The 19,550-nt window shown below is 32.8% G+C and overlaps 4 protein-coding genes across 5 annotated transcripts in view; 3 read left to right on the plus strand and 1 right to left on the minus strand.

Annotated features, from left to right (window-relative positions):
- On the minus strand, positions 3,583–6,857 carry LOC105160564 (cysteine and histidine-rich domain-containing protein RAR1-like). Of its 2 annotated transcripts, XM_011077999.2 has the most exons (6): positions 6,710–6,857; positions 5,334–5,336; positions 5,159–5,241; positions 4,566–4,720; positions 4,033–4,262; positions 3,583–3,924 (listed from the first exon to the last, which is right to left on the minus strand). In XM_011077999.2, exons 1-6 carry the CDS (start codon positions 6,797–6,799, stop codon positions 3,829–3,831), a joined length of 657 nt encoding a protein of 218 aa, XP_011076301.1. In that variant the 5' UTR covers positions 6,800–6,857; the 3' UTR covers positions 3,583–3,828. The 2 variants fall into 2 exon arrangements, with proteins under 2 accessions (XP_011076301.1, XP_020548788.1); XM_020693129.1 differs by lacking the exon at positions 5,334–5,336 and having other exon boundaries at positions 6,540–6,823.
- LOC105160565 (CDGSH iron-sulfur domain-containing protein NEET) lies at positions 7,581–8,439 on the plus strand. Its single transcript, XM_011078000.2, has 2 exons — positions 7,581–7,872; positions 8,098–8,439. Exons 1-2 carry the CDS (start codon positions 7,685–7,687, stop codon positions 8,198–8,200), a joined length of 291 nt encoding a protein of 96 aa, XP_011076302.2. The 5' UTR covers positions 7,581–7,684; the 3' UTR covers positions 8,201–8,439.
- Positions 14,660–16,625, plus strand: LOC110011857 (xyloglucan galactosyltransferase XLT2). Its single transcript, XM_020693229.1, has one exon. The coding sequence runs from the start codon at positions 14,865–14,867 to the stop codon at positions 16,386–16,388; it is 1,524 nt and encodes a 507-aa protein (XP_020548888.1). The 5' UTR covers positions 14,660–14,864; the 3' UTR covers positions 16,389–16,625.
- LOC105160724 (DEAD-box ATP-dependent RNA helicase 7) overlaps positions 18,301–19,550 on the plus strand; it is a gene marked incomplete in the record, with an annotated part of 5,396 nt that continues 4,146 nt past the window's right edge. The window contains 1 exon segment of the mRNA XM_020693228.1: positions 18,301–18,948. Within this exon segment, the coding sequence (XP_020548887.1) occupies positions 18,676–18,948 (273 nt within the window).

Genomic DNA, 19,550 nt, shown 5'->3' on the forward strand with positions numbered 1-19,550 from the left:
CAGTTAATATAAAAAATGTTCTGTTCGAATTGAAGCTTGTTTTAGCTCAACTTGATTGATAATTAAATAAAGTTTGAACACGAATTTCTAAATTTGACAATAATTCAAATAAATTTGAATAACGATATGTTGGGTTGAATTCAAGCTATTTATAAATTTGCAACATTGCATGAACAAGTTTGAAATTGTTTATCTCATTTTATATAAATCTATTGTAATTATTTTATTATTAACATCTTGAGGCAAACGCTAAATTGAAAAACCAATACTATGTTTTTTTATTTTCAAGTTATCTTCGGGGTAAATCAAAATATACCTATTGTTTGTCATAAATACATACATATATATACACACACAAATACATAAATATATATATAAAAAAGACATGATTTGACAGTGAACAATAATTTTTGTCTGAAAAAACACAATATTAAGCACACAATACTTAAATTATTTTAAAAAATAAATCCAAACATACATACTATCTCTAACACATACTTATTTATCTTTGTTTTTTTCTTTCTATCTCCACAAAAACACAACACTTAGAAAATGAATCCAAATACTACGCAATGATTTTTAGCTATATGTTATGGGAGGGCCGAATATTTTTTCAAAATCTTGGCATGAATTGGACTTTGCCACACCTAAATAAATTAAATTATAATTAAGGGATAATTATTCCGTCGTTCTTTGATATTTAGTGTAATTATACATAAATCCCATATAATTTGAAAACTTACATTTTATAATCAGGAAGTTTTGTCTTGTCTAACAAATAGGTCTAAGTATTAGTTAAAATTATCGAATTTGTTGATATTAACAAAATAATTGAATAAAAAAATTATTTTTATCATCGATTAACTTATTATTAACTTAATGTAGGTCAAAAAAATATTTACAAACTAAAATATCTGTATAAGAGTAAACATATATTTTTTAATTTATAGTATTGACTTCTGAAGATATATAAGAAAATTTAATTAAAAAAAATAATAATAATACAATTTGAGGGAGTGAAAAAATGGTGAAAGGTTTTTGGAGGGTCATGAATGAAACTCATGTGGGGGAGAAATATTCTGCAGCCAAATAAAGACATTCAACTGAGAGAAATAAAGCGTGGCCGACACGTGGAAGACTCGGAGAGGGTAGGCCATGGTCTACGAAGACCCTACACCCACTGAACTGAACGAATAAAGCGAATAGGCAGTACGACGGAGCAGGCGCAGCGTTCAGCCTTTAAACAGGGGGGGGTGGGGAGAGGCACAGGGCGCAGCGGCGCATCCGCCGGTGGGCCGCCGTCAGGCTGAGCCTCCGGTGGGCCCCCTCAACCCCAACCAATTTTCACACACTGGCGGTGACAGGCATTCAACGCCATTTCTTTCTCTTTTGAGGTGTTTGAAAAAGATTAGTGTTGGTTGTTGTGTCGCTTTCACTTTGTGGGGTCTATTTGTAATTTTCAACAACGTTGGGGGGTCTGTTTCATTAATCTCAAGTTATGGGGAAAGCTTTGAGTTGATATTTAATTCGATTGTATTATGAATTAATGATAGTCTATTTATCATGTTTAGCACAATATGATCCTTTTATTTATAAGAAATTCATATTTGTGTGATTGATCTTCTCACTGAAAAAAGGTTAAACAAATTCATTTTCAAATTAAATTCTTACATAAAAATTATATAAATACATGTAGTGAGATCAGTTTAGGAGGTGTCTCTAATAATTTTAACATGAATACTTATCAATTTTTTTTATTAAAGAATGAATTTTAATTTATCATTTTTATTATTAAATTACTCAAAATAAGTTTTTTTTTTTTACTAAAAGTTACAAACAATTCTTCACCAACTATTGAATTTACTAATAAAGTACAATTATTAAATTGTTTTTAAAAAAATACAAACTTTAACCTTTTTTGTAAAATAAATTTATCTAAAGTTTGTTGTAACTACAAATATCTTTTAATTGTTTAAAAAAATTATAAATATCCCCATAAATTTATAATACCTAATATATATTTTATTGTAATAGCACATTGTAACTGAATATTTATTATCAGAAACATATATATATATAAATTTTTTAAATAATAATAAAATATTTATAATTCTGATAAATTTTAAAAGAGTGGACTATAGTTATAAAGAAAAGGGAAATGATGTGGTGATAGAGTTTGTTGATTGGCGGTGTTTGTTGGGATGTGGCAATGATTGAGTGAGATTCTTGGTTTGGCGTTTTTCCCCATCATTTGTCGCCCCCTGCCTCTCTCTCTCTCTCAGCTCAACTTTCAAAATGGATCGTATCTCTCTCACTCTCGCTCTACATTTCTAATTCGCATTCATCTCAAATATATTATTATTATTATTATTAATTTAATGGTTTACGATTCATATATGGACATGCTGAATTTTTATAATATTAAAAAATCATAAATAATTTATTACACATATCATCTTATTTTGTAAAAATTAAACACTAAAACTTAATAAAAATATTAACATCATTTGTACAAAATTATAACAAAATATACACATACTCTCAGAAAATATCAACAACACTACACAAACAATCCCTAATTTTGTGCTGACAAGAATAATTTTATAAATAAGCCATAAATCATAAAGTATAAAGATAATCATCCCTTAAAAGTAAATAGTGTTATCTTAGTCTCTAGATAAAATAATGTTTTCTGAAAAAAGGATATTTCAAAAATTTACAGGTCAAGCCATCTAAAGAAATGATATTAATTCAGAATATATAGGTAAATAAAGTTATATACATATAAATCACAATTCTCTAAAAAATTATTTTATTTCTTCAAATAGTTTCCAATTAACTTTTTATATTTTGAAATTCAGGTGTAATAGTTCGTCTCCTAAAATCTTTTTACAAAATACTTTCACACATTTTATGAACTTGTAAAATATTTTACACAGACTATAAACTCACCTAAATGCACTATAAATTTAGCTTTAAATTTTCTCTTTCCTTTCTAGTTCAATTTCTTTATAATTGAATGCATACATTAATATTAACACGATACCAATATAAAATAGAAGGATTCAAAATCGATTTATAAACTATTGGGATGTAATTATGATGATATCATAACATAATAATAACATTATCATATATAATATCTGTGCACAAGATCCCATAAATACTAGTGTATGATTGCACAATGACATGAGATTTCTATGGTTAGGAATAAAAGCCCATCCCTAGTTTCAACAAAATAGAGAGGCAAAATGGGAAATATTGCACGAAGATATGCATGCACCATCCATCATCATATACAGAGGAAAATAGAGTAGAAAAATACAGTGGGGTCTACTGGACTTTGTGTTGATAAGAAATTAAAGAAGGGGATTGATGATACCCATCATAGGACCCGTGATAACTATCAAATCTTACTACGTGCATCATGTATGTATATGTGTATGTATACTTTAATGTATTTTAATTATTTAGTCAGCTAAGTTCAGACCATATATTATGAAATATTTCGAAGCCCACACTGACAATCTGTCTCCAACAGAAACTCCCTTTACTTGCAAATTTTACCAAAGGTGCATATAGTGGTGATGGCTTGCTGCTAGCATTAGCCACGAGAAGTTTATTTCTGGTCTTGCACTACTGTAAATGAGTTATCACTAGAAAATATGAACAGGGAGGTTAAATGATGCTGAAGACTGATCGTCACTAGTTCAAGGTGAAGATATTGATAGGAAAGGATACATGATCATGAACAGCAGCAAAATGATTCATATTACAAGGGATTTTAATCGGAGAAAGAAAAGAAACCTTGGAAGTTCTACGATTGTATCACGAGACCGGATCAGCGTTGTGCCATCCCTTTGTGCACGGTGGTATGCTCATGAATTCATCAAATTCTTTAACATGAATGTCGCAGCATTTCCACTGCAATGTTTACAATCATGGAGAAATCACAAGAAGATTATGGGGAAAGCTTGATTCATTTCGTGTTTTTCCAGGGGTAGGGGTGATTTGGGAGGATGGATATCTTACCCCTCTCATCCTGTCATGGAAAACAGGCGGTCCAGGGTGGTAACTGCATGCAGTCTCATGATTATCCTTCTCTTTAAAAGTTTTACCGCATCCCTTATTTTTACAGATTTGAGGTTCGTTTATATCAACTATCTTCTTTGTTTGAGATGGACGGGCTTCTTGCGTATCTGCATTGCTTTTGCTAGATGCATCCACCGCAGGTTTCGGATTTGATTCTCTCGCATGTGAACCTGGAGAGGACAAAAGGGGTGAAAAAGGATAATTCTACACTGGGTCCAGGTTTTGGTGGGAAAATGAAACCGGAAAAGCTTAAAAAATAAAATCAAGTCCTAACATTGTCTGTAGTTTGGTAAAGATTTAGGATCAAACACCAAAGAATTCTATTTTCGATGTATTAATAGCTAATAGCTCAAAACTATATAAGTATTTTAGAGTCCTTTCCTTAAGCAAAGATTGCCTATCATGCTCGATACTAGCACCATACAATTCTTCTACAAGTAGTCAGAAAGTCAGACTGCAGACAAGAGACATACCATGGTCGGAGCAGAAAAATCCTTGGCGGCACCTGGGACAAGTCTCCTTTGAAGATGAATTGGTTGTGGGATTTGGAGCAGAAACTGGCTTCTTTGGAGCTGCAGCTGCCTTGGCGAGCACTGGTTTTTCAGTTGTGTGCTTCCCTGTCTTGCAACTTCAGATATCAATAGCAATCAGCTTTAATCGACAAAAAATATATAATGACAAACGAAAGTGCTTTCACAGTCCATTCATGCAAAGGAGATCAAACATAAAACTCAAAACTCAAACAAATATTCAATTAGCCTAATACTGTAATTGATGGAGGAAACTCTACATATTAAAGGGAATTAAACACTGTCCTGTTAGAAATTCATGCTGGTAATTTGCAGATACAGATATGTGATGTAATGTCGCAGTTGATAGTATCAGCCTCAGACTTAATTTGAATTAGAACATAACAGCAGCTATATACAACAACATCTTTAAAGACCAAGGTCAGCAAAACCCTTGCTCATGGTCATGTACTGCAAAAGTTAAACCCTCCCAAAGATTCTAGCCGTGCCGTTGACAGAATACATAAGCTGGAAAAAAGAAAAGAAAGGACACATACCCAGGAATCTCCAAAAATAAATTGAAATCATGACTCCTTTTCTTGCAACAACTCCATTCTTTCATCCCATCATGAAATATTGGCTGGACAAAGCAAAACTTTTATTAACTTTAGGAATCTAAGGTTCATTTGTGTGATCAATTGAGACAAAAACAGAAAAGAAAATGCAACTTACACCCTGACGAAAGGGGCGTCGCAGCAACCACCAGGTGATGTAAGCCAAGCATCAGAAGATAAAATCAATCAGTGAATATTAAGGTGGTGGAAAATAACAAACAAATGGCATAAAAACACAGCTCAATGAAAGGTTGATGCATGGACCATGCTAACACAGTTATAATCAAATGAACATCAGACCAAGTGATCCTTGTTGTGCTATCAGTTGAAGTTCAACCAGACAATCATAAGATTCCAAATTACAAATCTATGCTTCAAACAGAAAATAATAAAATTCCAAAATAATATGCTAAACTATTCGTTGTGAAGAACAGAAGAAGAACCTCCACCCATCTAACCAACAACCCACCCCCCACCCCGTTAACACCCCACACCTTGAGAGAAAATAACATGTACAATAAAAAGAGGACTGGTCATATATAAAGTACACAAATAGATATTGGGGTGAAACTCAAGGTGTACGCTTGGCACTCAATATAAAGTAAAATCATATTATCAAAACACACCAAGAAAACAGGGAACAGGAGAGCATAACAGGAAACGGGATGACTGGGTCGAAAAAGAATTCCAAATGATGATCACATTATGGGGATGGGAGATAGGATTTATTGCAGGTAAATATATCGGTAGGGTGCATTTGGATTGACAGATTTGGATCATTTTAAATTCAAAGGATTTGAATTCCTTCAACTCTAGTTTTGAACTATATTTTGTTGAATATGGATGGATTTCAAATTCCGCTAATATGGAGTCATTTGAAATAATTTGTTTAAATCCTTCAGCCCAAATGTAACATAAAAGAACATTTAACGGAAGGGATTCGGGCAGCATAAAAACGAATATTTCATTGCCTAACTCCCAGCACTAGGTCCATCTCCAATCCCCATGGACCAATTTCTTCATGTATTCCCGTTCTCCTCCATGCATTTCTTAACTGTAAATAGCTGCTCTGGAGCATAGTTCCACGATTCTAGTGAGCTCAAACAAGTGGCGCCACCATCTGGAGACGAATAAATTACAAAACTCCCCCACGAAACAAAATTGTTCTAATGGATCATAACGAACAACTCTATTCAGAGATATAAAAGAGGCTAAAGAATCGCATAACACAATCAGTAATGATTCATTAATCACATAACATAATCATTTCTTTTTTTTTTTTTCAAGTAAAGAAAGCAAGAATGATTGAAGCAAGAAACTCCACCACCTTTATAAACAAATAAGAAACCATTCACCAAAAACAAAGATTTCGCACAGCACGACAATTCCACAGTTGAAAGTAACTGCCCTGAAACCTTTACAGCTAACAAGTACGCTCTCTTCAACCAACCAAACGAGCGACCGAGAGAGAGAGAGAGAGAGAGATGTACATACAGCATCATGGTAAGTACAACCACCATCGGGATTATCGTCTTCGGAAAACATAGCGTCACATCCGATCCTCTGGCATCGAACATTCTCCATTCTCTCTCCCTCTCTTTTCTGCAAGACTCTGCGTGAGTTCAGTGTTATTGGAAGTTTATTCGTTCTGGAAAGTTGCTCATTTGGGCTTAGCCAGCCCCAATCTTGGTACTGTTTAGCCCATGTACATTATCTTGTTATCAAAAAAATAAAACATAAAGACAGAAACTTATGGTTAATGAGTTATAAAATGGTAAACAATTAATTTAATACAATTTTAAAATTTCAATATTATTTCATCAATTTGAATGAAAAAAATTAATTATCATGAACATGAAACAAAATTAAATACAAATACTATAATAAATTTATTTGAACGTGCTTGATAAATAATTGCTTATTTAAAATAAAACGAAGGCGAAAATACTTCAAATTAGTAATCATCACACTAGAAATTTCCCTCCACCACCCTAAATTAAAGTTTTACTATTTTATAAAATATGACTATGTTCTTATGGACTAAGAACTCTAATTTTATTTTTTATGAATTAAGTAGATAACTTTTTTTTTATATAATTTTTTAAATTTCTTCATACACTCCGTTCGATTTTTTATAATTTTTTTATTTTGAAAAAACAGTAAGAACAAAGTTGACAATTTTGTATCTCCTTTCAATAATTATATAATTTCATCCAATATTATGAAATGATAAGGAGTATTGATAATTACGTTGAATTTTAGAAAAAAAAAATATTGTAATTTATCCATTAAAGTATTACCAAAATATTGTAATTACTTTGTTGGTGAAAACAGCGTGGGCGTAACATCGTCCACCCGATCCCCATGCTCCACAAATGGACCGTGTCCGCCACAAGTTCATTACCTACAAAGTCCGCCCACCTACCTACTACTTGTACTCCATCCCATCCCACCACTCAAGAACAAACAATGGCAGCTCTTTCTTGCGTCAATGCTTCTGCGCTAGGGCTTGCCTACCGCCGACCCGGTTCATCCCCGCGGCGGATGGTGGTGGTCAGAGCGGAGGCGATCAACCCGGATATCCGTAAGACTGAAGAGAAAGTGGTGGACTCGGTCGTCGTCACTGACCTCGCCAAGCCCCTCACTCCCTACTGCAGGTTTTTTTTTTTTCTCCTTCACAAGTATATTTTAATTTTCTGCTTTTGTTGTCTGAAATACTCTTCCTTCAGTTTGTAATGTATGTAAGATTGGTGTGAGGGATTATTCATTTGGTCCGAATCCTAAAAATAATTGTAAAGAAAGTTATAGTAAAAATTGAGAGTAGTTGAAGTGTTTATGATTCATGTCTAAGTAAACGGACTGGTGGTGGACATGTGTTGCAGGTGTTGGAGGTCTGCGACGTTTCCTCTGTGTGACGGAAGCCATGTGAAGCACAACAAGGCTACCGGCGACAACGTCGGACCTTTGCTCTTGAAGAAGCAATAAATTCAAATATGTTATTATTGTATCGACGGTCCAAATATTCAGCTTCGTTGTGGGCGATTCCAAGTCCCTCTTTGCTTGCTATGAGTAACATTTCTTCCCATGTTGAATGCTTTGTCTAGTAACGTTTTAAGATTGTTGATAATGGTTTGTGTTTGTGAGGTTGATTGAAGTCTTGTTTTTCGAACATGATAAAATTATTTGTGAGTATAGAATGTTAGAACATCATGAATTTTGCTATATTATATGAGAAACACAAAATATACTCAATTGGGCTAGTATTATAATCATCTTAGTCCATAATGCCCTCATTTTTCTGTTGTCAAATTACTTAAATATCCCTGAATGAGTAATAAATTCCGTGTTTACTCTTTACTGGATTTGACAAGTCTTGTAAGAAAGTTTGAAATGAAGGTTGCGCAAGATTAACAAGTCTGTTTTATGCATGAGTTATGACATAAAAGTTGATTGGGACAATTTTTTTGTCTGATTCATGGACATTTTTGTCATTTTCATGCTTTATCACAATTTCAAACCATTCATAGCAAGCACTAAGCACATCCTAATTTCTTATATTATCATTTATTAATCTATCACATCATAATCTCATCACACTTAGTAAACATGACTTTACTTATTTCTATATCGACAGGTCTGGTTAGTTTGTTCATATATGAATCAATTATCTATATTATTATGAAGAAAAGAGGTGTTATACGCACAAACTGGCGGTTTTGACACTATTGTATGATTGTATCAATTTTTTATAAATTTCAAAACTGCATTTCAATTAATAAAATAACCAATTCTACATTAATTGGTCAGATATTTATTTATTATTAATTTTAATATAATGTATTGATTTATATATTTTACTCGTATTTATATTTTAAAGTATGAAAAATTATTTATTATATGTTCAAAAAATAAAATGTCACAGCGGCCAGTAATAAAGAAAGGTTTAAATGCAACAGTCTCCTCTTAAGGAGTACCTAAACAAACCAAAAAAAAAAAAACAAGTCGTTGGTTCCTCAATTTCAAACACAACGGCCTGAACTTTGAAGCCTGCAAATTGGGCATGTGAAATCCAGATTTTGGACCCATTTCCTCATAGTGGAGGTAAATTATCCAGAAACAGTTTGAATTGGTCCGAATCCAGCCGCCTGGGTCCATTCAATTCGGGTGATCAGTTTGACTATTATTATATTTTTTAAAAAAATTATGTTGTATCTTTTATTTTAACGTTAAATACACTTTACATTCTTAAATTATACATTTTGTCTCATTTACACCTCTAAGCAATGTATTTTGTCTCATTTACACCCCTAAGTATGAAAGGTAACAAAAATAAATAATTTGGCATTGATAAGACAAACATGCCCTTCTCATTTACCTCTATACTTTTTTATTCTACTTCCTATTATATTTTATTAGAATATCTCCCCCAAATTATTTTTAGTGATTTAAAATTTTACTCACACTTTATTTTAGAATTAGTATTTATAATTTATATTTTTTTATAAATTATGGAACACATCAAATATTTATAAGCTCAATATATGCAAATATATTTTACAAAGTAAATAAATTATATTAAAAAGTACATGTGAATATGTGTCAATACATAATGCATATAATATTATAGAAAAAATATGTTATATAACTCATAAATTTTTATTCAATTACATGTCCACATAATAAAAATATATCATATCATTACTTAAAAAATATACAATATTGTATATTAATTATAATATAAATTTACATATTTTACAGTATGTATATATTTGATGCAGTATTTTATATTTGTATTGATAATTTATTTTTAAAAAAATCAATATATATAACAACACAGATAAAAAATTATGTAAATTGTTTGCTGATTGTGTAAAAAGTATAAAAATTGTAAATTTAAGGAGTTTATACAGATTCTATATTCAATATAAAAATTATAAATTTTGGGTGGTGTTTTAAATAAAAAGTTCATAATAATTCAGATTATATTTAAGAGAATGATTATAACAGAGATATTTTAGAGGTGTAAATAATAGCGGTATTTTGTTACTAAAAAAATTAGTGTATATCATTAGGGGCTATTTTATTACGTTTTATAGTTAAGGAGTGTAAATGCACTTTATGCATAATTCAGGGGTGCAAGGTGTATTTAATCCTTTATTATATTTAACAAATATACATAATGTGTATAAAGTTATATCATTCATTTTATTATTAATTATGCTTAGATCCCCATTAAAAATACAATATTACATTTTTTTAAAAAGAATTTGATATTACGCTTATACAGTTATACTTTCTCCGACAATTCTCTATTTACACCTGACTTCTTTTATTATAATTTGAACGAAAAATACTGATGTCAATAATAAAAATTATATAAAATTTAAATTTGACCCTTCTTTTAACATTCTCATATATGTTTTTATATTTATAGAGGGCTAAAAGTAATATATATACATGGAGTGTTGTTAACATCATTATATTTTTTCTCTTATAAGTACAAAAGTATTACATAAAAATGTTAAACAACGTGTAAAATTAAAAATTTATGTATTATTTTTTGTCCAAATTATAACGAAAGTTGGTTATGTATAAAAAGTGAATTTGCGATGGGGTGTAAATATCAATATTTTTTGAAAAAAAATATAATTCATATTTTAAGAAAAAAATTAAGTATAATTAACCCTTTATTTTATTTAATGAAAATTTTATACATGTATAATATATAAATATTCATTAAAAAAAATACAACAAAATTTGAAATATAAAATATATCGAATCGGTTGGGTGACAAGCCAATATTCATCCAATCTAATATTGAATAAAACATACGTTTGACATCGGTGGTGTTTTTGAGGCTGTTAGGCAAAATGTGGTGTTTTGTCGGCACGTGATGGAAATCATAAGCAGCAGCTGGGTAAGAACGGTAAGCAGGCCTTGTTCCAAATGGGTCCCACCAATGTCCAAAGCGGTGCGTAGTAGACGAAAGCATCCCACATGATGATGATGATGATCAAGCAGCCTTCGTTTACCCCACAAAAGACCAGCGGAAAATCAAAGAAACAAACACGGCATAAACCTAAAATCAGACGGCTCTCTTTTCATTTCCCTGTCAATACAGCTATCTATGCAGTACTAACACCCCCACACCTTTCTTTTTGTTTTTCCTTAAATAAATTTCAACAATTATTAATTAAAATAATTCGATTAACACCATTTCTATTAAATATAATATAAATAAATAAATTATTATCCCTTGATCAATAATATCAGATAAATAAAATCTAAGCTACACATACTGCACAATAAAACAACATCCCACACATATATCAAACTCAACTTCGTCGATTAAAGTACACCTTATTGGCTCGTATCCCACACCTACACAATTGTTTTTTCCACTCCTTATTATAATTTTATATGAATATTTTAATTTAGAATATTAAATTTTTATACAGTTAAAGAAATAAGTAATTTGAATATTTTAATTTAGAATTATAATTTTTGTACAATTTAGAATTATAATATTTTTAATTTTCCTCCTGTAAGAAAAGGGATTGTAATTTAAATTAAAGAGGAATTTTGTACAATTAAATGATTTCATGAAAAGGGATAGTAAGAAAGAAATAGGTGTTATATTTATACGTTCTACTTATGGTTTATTTATACAAATTATTTCTATATTTTAAAAATTATATTTATATTTATCAGAAACAACGACATTATTTAAACAAATTGTTCATATTTTTAGAAAATTCGAACAAAATTCTCTAAAAATATCAATATTATTATATAAATTTAGATTTCTTGGCTGTCCTAAATATTTTTATAATTATATAAAAAATAAAAATAATTTATATAAATAAATTGTAAATAAAGAGGCATAAATATAATTATTCAAAATAAATAGTGCAGGTATGAGGACAAATTGGAAAGAAGTGGAGCAGCCCATCACTGGCCAGTTGTTAGGTAGGCGTGGCAAGTTATCGTCATGCTCCGAGTTTCAAACTCCGGGGACCAATAAACCTCTTTGCTTCGTCCTAATTTGTCTCTTTCCTTACACCTTTCATTTCCCTAATAACATTAAATTCCAATCCCCTTGTCTCATTATTTATTTTTTCATAATAATTCCCCTGTTTTATAATTCCCGTGATAAGGGTAATTTAGTTAAAAAAATTATTTAACTTATAATAAATTAGTAATAAGTCAATCGAGAATTAATACCAATTTTATTCAATTTTTTTTATTAATATCAACAAATTTAGTGAATTTTGATCAATTTGAGGATTTATTTATTAGACAAAAGCAAACCTCAGGTGTATTAGATGTAATTTTTCAAACTATTTGGGATTTATGTATAATTACACCAAACTTTAGAAAAGGAAAGTGTAATTATTCCTTGAACTAATGATGTAATAAAATATTGTTTTCATAATTTCTTTAATCAATTAATTATATACATGTTAATTCATGCAGCGTGTGAAGTGATTGAGTTTTATAAGACGAAATATTTTCTGTTTTGATCGTAACGTTATGTATATATATTCTTACAAGATGTTGGGACTTACAAATTGCACAAACTCTTCATTCACATTCGATGTGGAATATACTTATCAGTAACATCGCCCTCCAAACGAAGGGCATGAGACGGTCGTACAATCTCGTCTTTTTGATTGGACTCTGTGAAACAACAAACTGTTTGTTGTGAAAGCCTCGTTGGTTAGATAACTTGGAATATATAATCAGCACAACTCATTCTCATCAACCTTTATCGACAGGGTTAGTCTTCTATTTTTAGTGTACAATGTTTAAAGAAGCAAATATGTAAAAGATGAACAAGGGTAATTAGAGCAAGAATGGTTCAAAGCCAACTTAACAAAAAAATGTCAAAATTGTCGATATTGTTTATACCCTTTTGGAGCAATCTAGTGCCGCCCATATATATTCATACTCATAGAAGCTGTGAACCGTTTTATATATAATAATGATATTATATATGATCTAATCGTTGATAATTTATATAGATACAAACTTGCATGAACGATATGAAAGATTCCACATCTTAGAATTGAGCAAAAAAGTCTTTAATAAGAGTAGAATTAAAATTATAAGGTGCTCACAGCTGAAAAAATTGAATTGTTTTGGAGTCAAAAGTGGAAGGGAACTTAAAAAAAGCTTAAAGTGAAGAGTGAGTAATGAAGGTGAGGCAATGACATCATGTGCATAGTTTCACAAATCTCTAAAACTCATCCATCGCAATTTCCGCTAATTAAAACACCTAATGTGCATTCAACTTTTTTTTTTTTTTTTTTTTTTTTTTTTAATCTAACTAGGAACCTATTAATTAATTAAATTTACACTTGGCTATGCGTGCATTACTATATTCAAATAAATCAAGTACAATACATTATGAAAATTAAGTAATAGTGTTTGGGTCAGCATTAAGATATGATTTTTTAGATGTTATAAATTATTTTATTTTATTTTTAAAAAATTATAACATATAGAATAAAATATGAAAAGCATATAAATTATTTTAAAAACAGTAAGGAGTTGATAATTTATGTTTGAAGTGTTACGAGACTCCTCCAGTGTTACTCTTAGGAATTACATAATTTTTATTATTAATAGCTTATAAATTTTATGATCTTGTTTTATTCAGTTACTATAATTAATTAAATTTAAAATAAGATTATAAATTTAAACAATCACATAATATTGTGTTTGATTCGATGAATTTGGAAATAAGGATTCGAAATTCATAATAGCAAATCCCTCAAATTATATTTTGTTGCACTTTAGAAATTTTAAATTTATTTAATATAAAATCATCTGAAACTTTGACTTCAAATTAAAAATTCTCTACAAATTGCCATATTTTTTAAAATTGAATACAGTTTTGTAGTGATGTGAAACTTCAATTTTGACCAGGACTTGCTTCCCTGTTTACATCAAATTTCGTGTAAAAATCAAATTGCAATGTTTAAACTTTTAAGGAAATGTTTATTCATTGTTTAATTGGTAATGTTATGACATTGTAACTAAAACTAACATTAATTCAAATTTCATGAATATATATATATTTAGTTTAAAATGTAGTAACACTAAAAGAAAATTATTATTGACTACAATATTAATAATTATAATTAAAAATTATAATAAATAACTATTATTAATCAAGTTCAAATAATTAGTATCGTTGTGGGACTGTGGTCAACGACTACAACTAATTTATGATAATTAGACATGATTAAATATTATATTTTTTTATATAATTTAAATTATTTATGTATTGAATCAAATTTTAAACGTATAGACAGAATAAAAGATAAATAATTGACAAGGAAAAAAATAATTTGGAAAAAGGGTTAGTCAACAGCAGAGAAATTGAGATATAAAATTCCAAAAATGAATTAATAGGGGTGGGATTAAACAAAAACCACAGCCTCGGACACTTAAGTAGCTGTCGGTTTGGGATAAGCCGAAATGGCACGCGTCCTCACTGCATTTGATCACCTTAATCACACCAACCAGAACCTTCACTTATAACAAACCCATTCCCCCCCAGCCTTCTTCTACCTCCGCCGTTGCCGACACAATCCTATACCATCGTCACCGCATCCGCCGCCGCCGTGGGCCGCCCTTATCGATGCTTCCCGTTTCTGACCCACCGCCTTTCTCTAAACCTAAGAGCGCGGATATTTTAGATCGTAAGCACTCGGTCTTCACCTCTCTCAAACCCTACCTCTCCTTTCACCACAACCGCCGCGCATGGTTCTTCCTCTCCGTTTTGCTTCTCCAGCTCCTCCTCCTCCTCTCCGCTCCTTCCCTCCCTTTCTCTCTCTCCGCCGCCACCGCTCCCACTCCCCACTCTTCCGCCGCCCTCCCCAACATCACTTATAGCAGTCGCGCTGCCGGAGAACAGGCTTCGGCCGAGGGGATTCTGAATAATCCTAAAACTGAAGAGAAATGCCCTTACGGGGAAGTGTATGTTTACGAACTTCCGCCGCTATTCAATACCGAAATAGTGAAAAACTGCGATAATTTGAACCCATGGTCGTCCCGCTGCGACGCGCTTTCGAACTCGGGGTTCGGCAAAGCCGCCACCGGAATTTCGAGAATCGTACCGGAGAAGGTGCGCGGCGCGTGGTTTTGGACTGATCAATTTTCGCTCGAGGTAATTTACCACAACCGAATGCTGAACTATCGGTGCAGAACCCTAGAGCCGGAATCCGCTGCGGCCTTCTACATACCCTTTTACACTGGACTCGCGGTCGAAAGGTTTCTCTTCACCAGAAATTCCACCACCGAAGAACGCGATCGGCACTGCAATTTGATGCTAAATTGGGTGAGTGATCAGCCATTCTTTAAGAAATCATACGGTTGGGATCATTTCATTACTGTAGGCAGGATATCGTGGGATTTCCGCCGGTCGAAGGACGGAGACTGGGGTTCCAGTTGCATTTACATGCCGAAGATGCGTAACATCACGCGCTTGTTAATCGAGAAAAACCCTTGGGACTACTTCGACGTCGGTGTGCCATACCCCACCGGTTTCCACCCCGGGTCAGTTGCCGATGTCACACTCTGGCAAGATTTCGTCCGCAGCCGGGAGCGCCACACCCTCTTCTGCTTCGCCGGAGCAACTCGCGGTTTCATAAAGAACGATTTCAGGGGAATTCTCCTCAGCCAATGCTACTCCGAGCCTGGCTCATGCCGGGTCGTGGACTGCGGCGGTTCAAAGTGCGCGAATGGCAGCTCATCAATCCTTGAAACTTTCCTTCACTCCGACTTCTGCTTACAGCCGAGAGGGGATAGTTTTACTCGGCGTTCAATCTTCGACTGCATGGTAGCCGGCTCCATCCCGGTCTTTTTCTGGCACCGGACCGCTTACCTCCAGTACCAGTGGTTCTTGCCGGGCGAACCGGAAAGTTACTCGGTTTTCATAGACCGGCATGAGGTTCAAAATGGGACCTCAATAAAGAGTGTGCTTGACAAGATTAGTAAAGAGAAGGTGAAAAGCATGAGGGCGAAAGTGATTGAATATATACCAAAACTCATATATGCCAATTCTGACCAAGGATTGGAGGGCATTGATGATGCATTTGATGTTGCTGTGGAGGGGGTCTTGAGGAGAATTAAGGAACAAGAAGGAGGGTACAAATGGAAATGAATAAAAATGGGGGATTTATTTATTGGTGGTAAGTAGAATATTGTTCTTGATGTAATTTCTTATTATTCTTGGAGGTTAGAAAATTTGATGAGAGCAGCAGCCATACATTAGTTATTTTGAGAAGTTTGATTGTGGATACATGTAATATACTTTTATGTCTTACCCCTTATTTTGTATTAGTACACGACCATACAATTCATAACCGAAATAAAGAATAATGAGAGATTTTTTATGTTAGTTTTTTGTGTAATAATTGATGATGTTGTAGTGTTGAGAGCTTAGTGTAATGGTTCTGATAATGGTGTTTGCTCATGGTTCTTACGTTGGTTCTTTCCTTCACATCGTTTTCTTGTGGGTTGGGATTTCTCAATCAAGACGAGGCATTTGATGTTTGAAGGGTGATGGCATTTATGATGTTCCATGTAGGGGCGCAACTGCATATGCAAGAACCCACAGACCATTTCTCACCACAAAATTACATAAACTCCTAACAAGTGTTTGATTCAATTCATACCACATTTGGGCTTCAGCCACTTCATAATCCTAAAGGAAGAAGCCAAACTTGGAGTGGGGACGCAATGGTCAAATGACACTTGAGTCTAAAAAGCACCGACATTTCAAAATATTGTGCAATATTTGTTGTATTGAATGGTCGTTAGATACTTGCCTAAAGTACAGTGACTGAATCTTGTTTATGTTGCTATGTCAGTACAAGGTTGAGGTTTCAACCATTAAAACGTACCGACGCTTCACAATATCATGCGTATCGAGAATGAGACAAAATGTTACAAGAAGCAAACACCTTGAAGGAGTTGATGAGAAAAGAAGAAGGGAAAGTTGAAGTGAAGAAAGAAAGGCAAGAGCTAAGGACAGCTATATTATGATGGGAAAATGATAGTAGAGTGTGTGGGGGGGCATTATTTGAGAAACCCGCCTCGACTCCAACTTTTAGGCCCCTATCTTGTAAAGAAAATGAGCAGCTGAAGAGAAAAAGTGGTGTTGCAAAATTGGAATCTCTACAGCCTACGCTACTACTATTGCCTTTCCCTTGCTTTTGTCCATTCCTTGTTTAATTTTAGTAACGTCCAATTTCGAAAATTTGGACAATTATCGAACATAATGTATCTTCTCTAAACTTCTTATACCAACTTACTATGAATCCATTGTAATTAATATATTAGTTTTCTGTATTTATTATTTATATGATAAATTATAATATACTCCCCTAGTGTTCGTCCTAATTACAAATACTTTGTTATTATTTAAAAAATTACAATTACCCCATGCAATTAACAATCATCTAACAAATAATCCCGTAAAATGGGCTGTGACGATTTATAAGAGGTCAATTACATTTCGGCCTTCTCTAAAAATGAAAAATTACAATATTTATTTTTTGAAATTATACTTACACTCCTTTTAAAAATTCTATTCCTACACTTGATATTCTTTGTTAAGGTTTGAACGGAAAATGCTTATAGTAAAAAAAAATTATATAAATTTTTAATTTTGTCCCACATTTAATATTTTTATGTATATTTTTGTACTTATAAAAAATTAAATATAATATACATATGGAGTGAGGATAATATTATTATAATTTTTTTTCTTATAAGTATAAAATTATCAAATGAGAATATTAAATGGGGGTAAAATTGGAAATTTATGTAGTTTTTTTCTAATGTCAATACTTTTCGTCCAAACTCCAAAGAAAGGGGGTTAGGTATAACAGTAAATTTGTAAAAGGAGTGTAAGTGTAACTTTAAAATTTTGTTGAGAAAAATTATAATTTTGCATTTTCACAGGGGTCTAAGTGTAATTAACCCTTTATAAAAGCCTAAACAAGGACCTTTTACACGACGTCGTTTGATTGTTCTTCCCACCGAATCTTACATCCTGTAAACTCGTAAAACCCCTCACTTTCCCTCCTCTTCTCTGCTGCTCACTGTACTAACCAAAAACCATAGTTTGGGGGTACCAACTTGTGTGCGTGTACGCAGTGTGTGTGTGTGTGTGTGTGTATATATATATATATAGAGAGAGAGAGAGAGAGAGAGAGACGGCTATGGCTACGGCTTACGTAGGAGAATCTGAATTCTCCGCGAAGAAGAAGAATGCTGAAGCTCCGGATATTGTGGAGGACTCTGACTCCATTGACAAAAAGATCCAAATAGAGAAAAACCCCCCAAAAGACCAAACTAACCTCAGATCCTCACCCTGACGATTCTAATAACAGAAACAGAATGAATCGAGATGAAAAAGGCTTTGGACATCATCACTGGTGACAATGAGGACGAGGAGAAGTGCCATCACTGCTTCCGAGATTGGAGAGCCGATGATGAATCTCACTAAGAGGAAAAAGAAGATGAAATACGAGAAAATTGAGGGGGTGAAACCCGAGGACGACACCCCTAACGCAGTCTCCAGTTTCAGGATTTCAAACCCATTGAAGGAGGCATTGAAGGAGAAGGGGATCGAATCACTGTTTCCGATTCAGGCTATGACGTTCAACGCCGTTCTCGATGGCTCTGATTTGGTTGGCAGAGCGCGCACTGGCCAGGTTAGGGAACTTTAATTTCGGATTTTTTTATTGTCACGCAATTTGAATAGATGTCTATGTCAACAACGAGAAATCAACCTCCAGGGGTTTTGTTTTGTTGTTATGGTATCATGATTTTGTTTGCAGTCGAGTGATGTACCGTAGCTTCCTCAGCGTGTTATTATGGCAGTATCATTGATCTATTCTGAAATTCACCATTATTTATGATTGCAGAAATGTTCCCAAGGGTCAAATTCGATACCGTTTATTAAAAATTGTCTCTGGGATTGGGCTCGTGTTCTCCAGAATACCATAATTGAAATTTTGTGCTGCTGTACACCAGTTGCTACTCTAAATTGGAACAGTGATTGGATTTCCTTAAGATTCAACTTTTCTATATGAATGCGGATTATGGATTGTTGTGGTTACTGATTCTACAGTAAGACATAGTTACTAACTGTCAAAGTTAGTGAATGAATCACAAAATTTTATGCTTGTTTTGACTGTTGGAACAGTATTTTCCAAGTACATTAAGCATTATGGATCCTCTAACTGAAGATTATTTTGAATTTTTGTTTACCTTTTTACCTAGATAATTTTAATTTATAAAGAGGGCTTTTGAA

The sequence above is a fragment of the Sesamum indicum genome, linkage group LG4 (assembly GCF_000512975.1).
Source record: "Sesamum indicum cultivar Zhongzhi No. 13 linkage group LG4, S_indicum_v1.0, whole genome shotgun sequence".
Lineage (NCBI taxonomy): Eukaryota > Viridiplantae > Streptophyta > Magnoliopsida > Lamiales > Pedaliaceae > Sesamum > Sesamum indicum.

Excerpts from the sequence above, each read along its gene's own strand:
- LOC105160565 (XM_011078000.2), top strand. The coding sequence starts at position 7,685 with ATGGCAGCTCTTTCTTGCGTCAATGCTTCTGCGCTAGGGCTTGCCTAC. Across the intron at positions 7,873-8,097 it reads CCCCTCACTCCCTACTGCAG|GTGTTGGAGGTCTGCGACGT; the intron begins GTTTTTTTTTTT and ends CATGTGTTGCAG.
- LOC105160564 (XM_011077999.2), bottom strand. The coding sequence starts at position 6,799 with ATGGAGAATGTTCGATGCCAGAGGATCGGATGTGACGCTATGTTTTCC. Across the intron at positions 4,721-5,158 it reads TTATTTTTGGAGATTCCTGG|TTGCAAGACAGGGAAGCACA; the intron begins GTATGTGTCCTT and ends TGATATCTGAAG. Across the intron at positions 4,263-4,565 it reads ATTTTTCTGCTCCGACCATG|GTTCACATGCGAGAGAATCA; the intron begins GTATGTCTCTTG and ends TGTCCTCTCCAG.
- LOC110011857 (XM_020693229.1), top strand. The coding sequence starts at position 14,865 with ATGCTTCCCGTTTCTGACCCACCGCCTTTCTCTAAACCTAAGAGCGCG.